This window comes from Spermophilus citellus, assembly GCF_964194105.1.
Source record: "Spermophilus citellus genome assembly, chromosome: 1".
Taxonomy (NCBI): domain Eukaryota; kingdom Metazoa; phylum Chordata; class Mammalia; order Rodentia; family Sciuridae; genus Spermophilus; species Spermophilus citellus.
In genome coordinates this window covers 158,351,354-158,361,644 of record NC_138182.1, presented here as the reverse complement: position 1 = coordinate 158,361,644, position 10,291 = coordinate 158,351,354, and the positions used below count along the sequence as shown (strand labels likewise).

The 10,291-nt window shown below is 40.5% G+C and overlaps 1 protein-coding gene across 3 annotated transcripts in view; it reads left to right on the top strand.

Moving 5' to 3' along the window:
• The first annotated feature begins 4,945 nt into the window (after positions 1-4,945).
• UIMC1 (ubiquitin interaction motif containing 1) overlaps positions 4,946-10,291 on the top strand; it is a 123,942-nt gene continuing 118,596 nt past the window's right edge. Inside the window, exon 1 of one of the 3 annotated variants that reach the window (XM_081307266.1) lies at positions 4,946-5,378. In XM_081307266.1, the coding sequence (XP_081163392.1) occupies positions 5,012-5,378 (367 nt within the window). In that variant the 5' untranslated portion in view covers positions 4,946-5,011. Of the gene's footprint in view, positions 5,492-10,291 lie in introns of all 3 variants that reach the window. The other 2 variants (XM_081307267.1, XM_081307268.1) reach the window with 2 other exon arrangements.

Below are 10,291 nucleotides of genomic sequence, written 5' to 3'. Positions count from 1 at the left end.
TGGGAGTACAGCCTGCACCACCACACTGGTACATATCATTACTTTGATGATATCTTTGACAATGATTAAAGTGTTGTCCAAGTTTCTCCACTGAGAAGATGCAATTTTCCTTTTGTAACTAATAAGTATCTTGTGAGACAATTCTTTGAAAGTATGTAAATTTGTTAGTCATCCACCTTGTATCCACAAGTTTTAGCATTCATTGATAATGCTTGAATTTATTATTACTCTAATTGTTGCCAAGTTGTGGTTTTTTAAATATTCTTTCCACATTTTTAGTTGACATTCTACCTGATGGAAGGGATGTCCTTTATTTTTATTTATTTATTTATTTATTTTTGAGAGAGAGAGAGAGAGAGAGAGAGAGAGAGAGAGAAGTTTTTTTAATATTTATTTTTCAGTTTTCGGGGGACACAACATCTTTACTTTATTTTATGTGGTGCTGAGGATGGAACCCAGCGCCCTGCACATGCCAGGCGAGTGCACTACCGCTTGAGCCACATCCCCAACCCCTGAGAGAGAAGTTTTTAATATTTATTTTTTAGTTTTTTGGCGGACACAACATCTTTATTTGTATGTGGTGTTGAGGATCGAACCCGTGCCGCACGAATGCCAGGAGAGCGCGCTACCGCTTGAGCTACATCCCCAGCCCCTGTCCTTTATTTTTTTACATCAACATAGACTTATAGGACACTATTTCACTTGAGTTATGCTCCATGACTATCATTATTTGCTTTTCAAATTGTACCATAGAAACTCCTTGATGATGCCATTGTGCAATTTTTATATGGTCTCATCCTTCCTTCTGTGAGTGTTTTGTTTTCTTCATTTTTATTTATTTTTCCTTTTTCCTGTACTGGGCATTGAACATAGTACGTAATAGGCAAGCACTCTACTGCACTATACCCCTAGCCTTTTTTATTTTATTTTGAGACAGAATCTCACTAAATTGCCCAAGCTGGCCTCACGCTTTCACCTAGGAAGTAGCTTGGATTATAGGAATGTGCCACTGTACTTGCATCTTTTGAATACTTCTGTACTCTCTTATACAAGTCTCATCCTGTACTTTTCCCAGAGGCAACTATACTTTTGAGGAGCTCTTTTTCTTTACAATAGAGAATGTTTAAAAACCAAGGTCTGGGTGGCGACCATGATGGTGCATTCCTGTAATACCAGCTCCTCCTGAGGCTGAGGCAAGAGGATTCAAGTTTGAGGCCTGTTTACGCAATTCAATGAGACTCTGTCTCAAAATAAAAATAAAAAGGATTTAAGATGTATCTCAGTTATAGGACACCCTTGGGTTCAATCTCTGCTACCACTAAATAAATAAATACCAAGATCTGGAGCAAGGTTCAAGGTGTTTTCTTTGTTACTGGGATGTCATTGCTTCTAGGCTCTCTCAATAGGTATAACACATATTTGTATGTATGCATTTGTTTTTTCCTCTTCACTGTGCATTTTGTTTTGTTTCCCCACTTTTCCCTTATTTAGTGTGGTTATGTTATTCATTTAGAATATAATTGGTTTGTTTCTGTATGTCATTTTTTAAAAAATATATATTTTTTAAGTGTAGATGGACACTACACAGTGCCTTTATTTTTATGTGGTGCTGAGGATCGAATCCAGGTCCCGCTCGTGTGAGGCGAGCGCTCTACCACTGAGCCATAATCCCAGCCTTCTGTATGCTGTTTACAGGCTCCCATTCTTGAGGATTTTATTTTTTAGCATATGAAACAGAAACATGATTCCCAAACTAGAACCATACAAAAAATTATTAATATAGTAGAATGATTCCCCTCCATAAATTTTTTATCCCATTTCAATCATTACTAGTTCTACTATTTGTGTGTGTGTGTGTGGTGGGGGGGATGGTACCCAAGGTCTCACATATGTTTGGTTAATGCTTTTCCACTGATGGACATCCTTAGCTTTTCCCACCATTCTTTCTATCTGCCTCCTAGGAGATAACTAATGCATAGTTTCTAATTTGTCCTTTGTATGTGCGTGTGTGGTTTTTGTTTGTTTTTCTGATGCTATACATTACTTCTGCATAATATTCCATTAATTGGATGTTCCATTCCAAATTGAGGTTATTTCCAGTCCTAGTGCTCAGAAAGGAAGCCAGTGGTATTTATTTATTTATTTATTATTTTTGTGTTTTTATAACCTAGTCTTGAAAATGACATCCTACTACTTCTGCTTTATAATATTCAGAAGTAAGTCATTAATTATAGCTCACACTCAATGAGAAGGATTATAACAAGTGTGACTGCCTTGAGGGGGGATCACTGAGTTCTTAGAGGCTTGCACACCATAGTTTAGCTCTCCTCAGGGTTATAGAATAACTGCCACCATTCATAGCACATCAGCATTCTTCCTTGAAGTTAGTGCTCTACAAGGATCATTCTGGCTCTACTTGAAAACTTTTCTGACCCTTCCCACAATTCAATTCTATTCAATTAAATTCACAGTTATAGAGTCCTTGCTTCTGGCCAGGCTTTTTGCTGCTTTCTAAGGTTACATGGACCATGTTTTCAGAAAGATCACAAGTCTTACAGAAGACATAGACACATTAAACAAATAATTATAACATACCATGGGAGATTGAATGTCTCAGCAACTGAGGAAGCAAGCAGGAGAAATGAAACTCCTCGGGTTAGAGAAGGCAGAGGAAGAAATGACTAAGCTGGATCTGGAGGATGGGATGGTAGATGACTCGGGGGTATAGGGCAGGATATTTCAGAATTTAAATGTTCTAGAAAAGTTCTGAGAATAATGTACTTATGTCCTATTAGTCAACTGTTAACAATTTGTTATGTTTATTTTGGGTTTATTTATTTTTGGTGCTGGGAATCCAAACCAGGTGCTAGCACATGCTAAACATACTCTCTACCACTAAACCCAGCCCTAGGTTTTTCTTTTCTAAAAGAAATCTGATATCTATCTTAAGTACCTTTTGTTCCCCCTTCTTTGCTTCCTCCTTTACCATCTTCATATCATTATACCATTACCATAATGTGAATTCATCCATCCATCCATCATCCATCCTATACTTTTATACATTTTTTCCCCACAAATTATGAACCACAAAATATGTAACTCCCCCACTTTTTTTTTTTTTTTTTTTGGTGTCCAGGAATTGAACCTATGGATGTTAAACCACTTAGCTGCATCCCCAACCTTTTTTTTTCTTCTTTCTTTCTTTCTTATTTTTTGAGACAGGGTCTCACTAAGTTGCTTAGGCCTAAATTACTGAGGCTGGCCTCTAATTAATTAATTTATTTTTTTAAAGAGAGAGAGAGAGAGAGAGAGAGAGAGAGAGAGAGAGAATTTTATTTATTTATTTTTTAGTTTTCGGCAGACACAACACCTTTGTTTGTATGTGGTGCTGAGGATCGAACCCAGGCTGCACGCATGCCAGGTGAGCGTGCTACCGCTTGAGCCACATCCCCAGCCCCTGGCCTCTAGTTTATGATCATCCCACCTCCGCCTCCCGAGTTGATGTAATTACAGTCATAATGTAAAGGTAAAATTTCTAAGCTGATTCTAACCTGCAAAAGCCTGAATTAAAATGTAAAAGACTGGGCATTGTAAAGCTTCTAAATTGCAAAGCCTAAATTAAAATGTAAAAGACCGGGAATTGTAAAGTTTCTAAGCTGCAAAGCTTGAATTAAAATGTAAAAGACTAGGTATTGTTAAGTTCCTCTGCTACACCCAGAACCTGAAATTCCTGAGATAGAACAACTGCCCTACTGGCCATTTAGCCTAGGGCCCTGTGCAGTTTGTCACAGGGCCCAAACCAATCAGTTTGAATGTGTACCCTGCTTAGGAGTGACCAATCACCCCCCCCCCACCTGTTCCCGCCAATGAATGTGCTAATCATGTCTCTGAGTTGTTGTTCAATTTTCCCGCACCTCATGATGATTTGTTCTGATGTATGCTTGACCTCTGCTCTGGGCCACTCTCCCTTCCTGAGTGAGCCTTGAGCCTCAGCGAGCTGAATTAGGATCCTCTTCAATAAACTCCCTCCTGCTCATTGCATGAAGCTGGTCTCTTGTGGTCTCTTTCTCCAAGGATTCCCCGAACCCTTACAATGCCCCACCATACCCAGTTTCTTCCCGATTTCTAAGTCTACATAGGTCATTTCACAGTGCACATATTTGTTGGTATGTTACTATTTCAATAACTCAGGTTGTTAGGAGCTATCAAACCTTATGTATAAGGCTGGGTGTGTGGTGCATGTTTATAATCCCAGTTGCATGGGAGGCTGAGGCAGGAGGATGGCAAGTTCAAAGCCAGCTTCAGCAATTTAGGGAGACCTGCCTCAAAATAAAAAATAAAAACCGGCTGGGGATGTGGTTAAGTGCTGGTGAGTTCAATCCCTGATACCAAAAAAAAAAAAAAAAAAAAAAAAAAAAGTATAGGAATCATTTATTAGTTGTATTGTCTTATCATAAGAACATTTTTTCAAACTTCTTTCATCTACATATTATTGTTTTATTGATTTTCATCTGAATATTGGGCATTTCCTCTGTTCGCAGTTTTTTTTTTTTTTTTTTTTGAACAAGGAAGCAGGTTTCTTGAAACATATCTTCTTTTGCATTCTTGAATAAATTTCTTTCTGTATATTCCTGGAAGTGAAATTGCTAGGTCGGCAAGCATTCAAATTATTTATTTACTTTTTAAAAATTTGAGACGGGGTCTCGCTAAATGCCGAGACTGGTCTTGAACTCGTGGTCCTCCCGCCTCAGCCTCTCCAGTCGCTGGGATTACACACATGAGCCACCGCGCCCGGCAAAACAGGCATTTTCAATTCCATCAAGTCGAATTGTTCTCAAAAGTGGCGGTTTTAATCCTACACTTCCACCTGGTAGTCTTGAGTTTCGTTTCTGCGATTCCCTACCTCTACTGAAAGGATCAGACGGTGACACTTAACCACAGAGGAGATAGTAAGTAGTTATGTGAACGCAATAATTCGGATACCTCCAAATAAAGGGCAAGAGGCGGCTTGATGTTGCAGAGCCGACTTCGAAGGATTCATGGAAGTGATTTGGGGGCCAAAGGGCTACCGCTTGATTTCCTCTCAAACCACTGCCGCCGAGTCCTTTCAAACCACGGGGCCAGAGAGCGCACCAGAGGGGCCAGGACTGCCGCGTGCCCCGTTTCATGCAGTTGGTACATCCCGCGGCTTTCCCCTGTGGCCAGGTTGGTTGCGTCCACAGTCGCCCGCGCCTGCGCGGGTCTAGAGATCGCTTCTCGAGCCCGGGGTGCCTCGGTTTGGCGCGCGCCCGACGTTCCCCAACTCTTGACGCGCTGCAGCCTCTCGCGACCCCCAGCGTCCCGGAGGAGGGGTTCTGCGGAGCGGCGCGCGCCGGCCGGTGAGTACCTGCCGCCTCCGCAGACCTTCAGCCCGCCCTCTTCCCGCCTCCTCCTCGGCTTCGGCGGGGCCACAGCCCACTTCTCACCCGCAGAGACGCTTCCCGACGCCGAGGTAGGCCGCTCCCCACGCCGTGGCGGGCCTTTCCCGACGCCGGTGGGCCCCTCCGAATGCTCTGGCCGGCCGCACCGGACTCTGGGGTGGACTGTTACTGCCCGTGAGCAAGGCCTCTTGGGATGGCCGGGTGGGCTTCCGCCCTAGGGTGCCTGGCCGGACCCCCTCACACCCGGACGGCGGCCTTCATCCTCCCGAGCATACTTATCTCCACTTCTCGTTCATCTCCAAAAGACTCCGGGGTCTTTTTGCTCACGTCGTACTCCCCGCCGCCGCCTCCCGCGGACCTCTGCTGGAGTAGGGCGACTAGGCTCCTCCGCCGCCGCTGACTCCTCGCTCCTTCTTTCTCCCGCCAGGTTACTTTTGATTGTCATGTGATAACTTGTTCTACTAGTTCATTGCCCAGAATCCGTCCCCCCCTTTGGAAACCTTATATTCACGTACCACTTACCCCCTCCAACAGAGCTGGTGTGATTCCCCTACATTCGATGGCAGGCACTATTTAAGCTTTTTACAAGCACGCATTTATGAAATAGACTCCTTATGAAATAGGAAGACTTACAGCTTGTCAGTGATGGAACTGGAGTTGAATTCAGATAGCCTGACTCCAGTATTGCGTTTAGTCACTAAATCATACCGAGACATCAGTAACACAGGAAAGAATGAAAAGATATGCTTCTCTATTTTTTTTTTTTTTTTTTCTGACACGGAAGGCTCTGCTTTGTAGTTGAATCAAGGAAAGCCCGTTTTTGGAATCAGAAGTAGTGAGTTTCAATTCCCAGTATAGTCATTTACCAGCGTAACAACCGAGTAAGTTTCCTCACCCATTAAATAGCGGTATGGGTATCCACCAGTTAGTGGGAGGAATAACCACCGTATGTGTTTGAAGTACCTAGAACAGTGTCCAAGGATTCAGTAAACGATAGCTTTAATTATTGCTCAAAGTGTGTTTAGATTCTGTTACACACTTGTCCTAAACTGAGGCTGACTATAAACTAGGAAACAAGGTATCAGGTGTTTGTGTGTGTATGTGTATAGATGTTCATTTTCCTTTTTCTCTTCCTAGTTACAGAAACAGTCAAGCTCATTGTAACCAGTTGATAAAGAGCTTGATACTAAATTTCTTGAATACTGATTGGTTTAGGGGTGAGAGTCAGTCATTCATAAAGAATTGTTCTTAACGTCCCTACCCAACCCTTCCCCACAAGCTTTCAAAACTGTTTTGACAGATTTAGTATCTAGAATGTCAGGATTTTAAATTATCTTGTCAGTGATTGTTCTTCAAATAGATCAGTATGATGGATGTGCTAAAAAAATGACAAATAATATTCCAAATTGGGGATTTTCAAGGACACCACCAAAAATGCTACCTGTGAAACAGATGATTTATTGGGTCACCTTTCCTGTTTGTAAATTCTTCTAAGAGATATTTTATTCCTCACTGTTGTGGTTAAGAAGTTGCTGTTTGCATCCAGACTTGATTCCTTTTTCATAAGCAGCTATTGGTAATTAATGCTATAGCCTCAGTTCAAATAAGTGAAGATAAGCCATTATTTTGTGATCTCTTCATCTTTTTTTTCCCTTAAATGTTTATTTTTTAGTTTTAGGTGGACACAGTATCTTTATTTTTATGTGGTGCTGAAGATAGAACCCAGTGCCTCATGCATACTAGGTGAGCGCTCTACCACTGAGCCACAACTCAGCCCTGAGCTCTTCATCTTGAAAGAAAAAAAAAGTAGTTGAACTGTATGCTGGCTTGCTTGTTTAAATTTGCCAGTCAGTGACCTTTTTTACTCTTAGAATTTCTGTGAAAATAGGAACTTAGTGTGGCTAAATCTCACAAAGCATTGTAATTTTGGTATTTGAATTTGTGGGGTGCCTCTATTCTCTAATGCTTCTTATTGACCCCTTATTTGCTGTGATTCTTTGAAAACCTACATTAATCCCACAGTAGTTATGCTAGGGAGAAGGGTACTTATTTATATGCCTTTAAGAAATTATATGTATTTGCTGGTATAGCTACCCTTGCTATTAAAATTTGATCATACAAGAGGAAGTGAGGGGAAAGGGAAAAATAATACAAGGGGGAGAAATGAATTACAGTAGAGGGGTAGAGAGAGAAGAGGGGAGGGGAGGGGAGGGGAGGGGGGATAGTAGAGGATAGGAAAGGCAGCAGAATACAACAGACACTAGTATGGCAATATGTAAATCAATGGAAATGTAACTGATGTGATTCTGCAATCTGTATATGGGGTAAAATGGGAGTTCATAACCCACTTGAATCAAAGTGTGAAATATGATATGTCAAGAACTATGTAATGTTTTGAAAAACCAACAATAAAAAAATAAAAAAAATTTGAGCATATTGGTTTAAATAACTCAGTGGTACAGGAAATGTTTAATAAGTTGGTAACGCTATACAAGATATTTTCCTAGAGCATTATTATTGCTCTAGTCTTCTCCCATACTAATCCCCACTTCTAAGTTCTGTTCATACTGTTATCTTAAATTTAAGCATATCTATAAGTTTTAGATTTTCCATGTAACTTTCTTTAGCTACATTCTTCTGTACCTTTAATTTTGTCCCTCTGTGCATTTATTTATTTATTCAAGTGCTGGGGCTGGAGCTCAGGGCCTTGTACATACTAAGTACTTGTTCTACCACTCAGCTAAACCCCGCCACTTTTAAATAGAATTTAATAATTTAAATGTGTGCTTTATGGTACTCATGTATTCAGCAAATATTATTTATGTGTACGTACCATGCATCAAGTAGCAGTTCTACTTAGAGGAGATTTAAAGGTAGTGGAATATTGGAGTCAGGAGCCAAAAGTGTAAGTGCCTTCTTTTGGGCAAGTTTGTGTGTGTGTGCTCCTTCGATCTTTTTTTGATACTGGAAATTGAGCCCAAGGCTTTGCACATGCTAGGCAGGTGCTCTACAATTGAGCTTCATCCCTACCCCTGGGGAAGTTACCTTTCTGAACCTGTTTCCCTATAATAGTTAGATGTACTTTTTTTTTTTTTTTTAAAGAGAGAGTGAGAGAGGGGAGAGAGAGAGAGAGAGCATTTTTAATATTTATTTTTTTTAGTTCTCGGCGGACACAACATCTTTGTTGGTATGTGGTGCTGAGGATCGAACCCGGGCCGCACGCATGCCAGGCGAGCGCGCTACTGCTTGAGCCACATCCCCAGCCCCAGATGTACTTTTCTTAGGATTAGTTGAAGTACTCACTTGTTGCATATATATTATTTTGTTGGGGGTACTAGGGATTGAGTCCAGGGAGCTTTACCACTGAGCTACAATCCAAGTTCTTTTTATTTTTTAAAACAGTTCTTGCTAAATTGCTGAGATTGGCCTGGAATTTGTAATCCTCCTGCCTCAGCCTCCCAAGTGGCTGGGATTATATGCAAGTGCCACCACACCTATCTTACTATTTTTTTTAAATTTTTTTTTTAAAGAGAGAGAGGAGAGAGTGAGAGGAGAGAGAGAGAGAGAGAGAGAGAGAGAGAGAGAGAGAGAGAGAGAGAGAATTTTTAATATTTATTTTTTAGTTCTCGGCGGACACAACATCTTTGTTGGTATGTGGTGCTGAGGATTGAACCTGGGCCGCAAGCATGCCAGGCGAGCGCGCTACCACTTGAGCCACATCCCCAGCCCCCTATCTTACTATTTTTAAAAATTTTATTAAGGTATCAGTGACTTATAGTGAAGTGACTCAGTCTTAACTGTATGACTTGATGTGTACACCCATGTAATTACCACCCAAATCAACATTTCCAGCACCTCAAGGCTTGTGCCCTTCCTACTTAATACAATTGGTAACTGATGTTCTGAGTTGGATCACCAGATGTTCATTTCTTTTAGACAATTTATTGAGGTATATTTTGTATATCATATAATTCACCCAATACCCTGTGCAATTTGATCACTTTTGATATATTCAGAGTTGTGTAGCCATTACTGCAATGAATTTTAGAACATTTCTTCTCCTTAAAAGAAACTCTACAACTCTTAGTCCCTCCACTCCAGCCTAAACAATCACTAATTTACTTTTTTTTTTGGGGTGGGGGGAATATCAGGAATTGAACTCAGGGGTACTCAACTACTGAGCCATATCTTTAGCCCTATTTTGTATTTTATTTAGAGAAAGGGTCTTGCTGAATTGCTTAGGGCCTCGCTCAGTTTCTGAGGCTGGCTTTAAAATAGTGATCCTCCTGTCTCAGCCTCCTGAGCTGCTGGGATTACAGGTGTATGCCACTGTGCCCAGCTACTAATCTACTTTTTGACTTGATTGATTTCCTGATCTGGGTATTTCATACAAATGGAATCATAATATGTGTTCCTTTGGTGTTTTTTTTTTTAACTTAGCATATTTTTAAGCTTCATCTATATTGTATCATTCTTTTTTATTGTTGAATCATATTCCATTGTGTGTATATACCACATTTTGTTTATTTATCAGTTGATGGATATTTAGATTTAGATTGCTTTCATTTTGTGGTTTTTCTTATGACTAATGCTTCTATCAACATTTGTGTACAAGTTTTTACAAAGGCATATGTTTTCATGTCGCATGGAAAATAAATAAATAGGATTAGAATAGTTGAATGGTATAGTGTCTCTAATTTTAACTTACTGAGGAACTGTTAGATTTTTTCCAAAGTGACTGATCAGTAGTGTATGAAGGTTTCAAGTTTTCCCACATCCTCACCAACACTTGTTACTGTCTTTTTGAGTCTAGCCATCAAAGTAGGTGTGAAGTGGTGTCTTTTTTTTTTTTTTTGAGAGGGGGGGAGAGA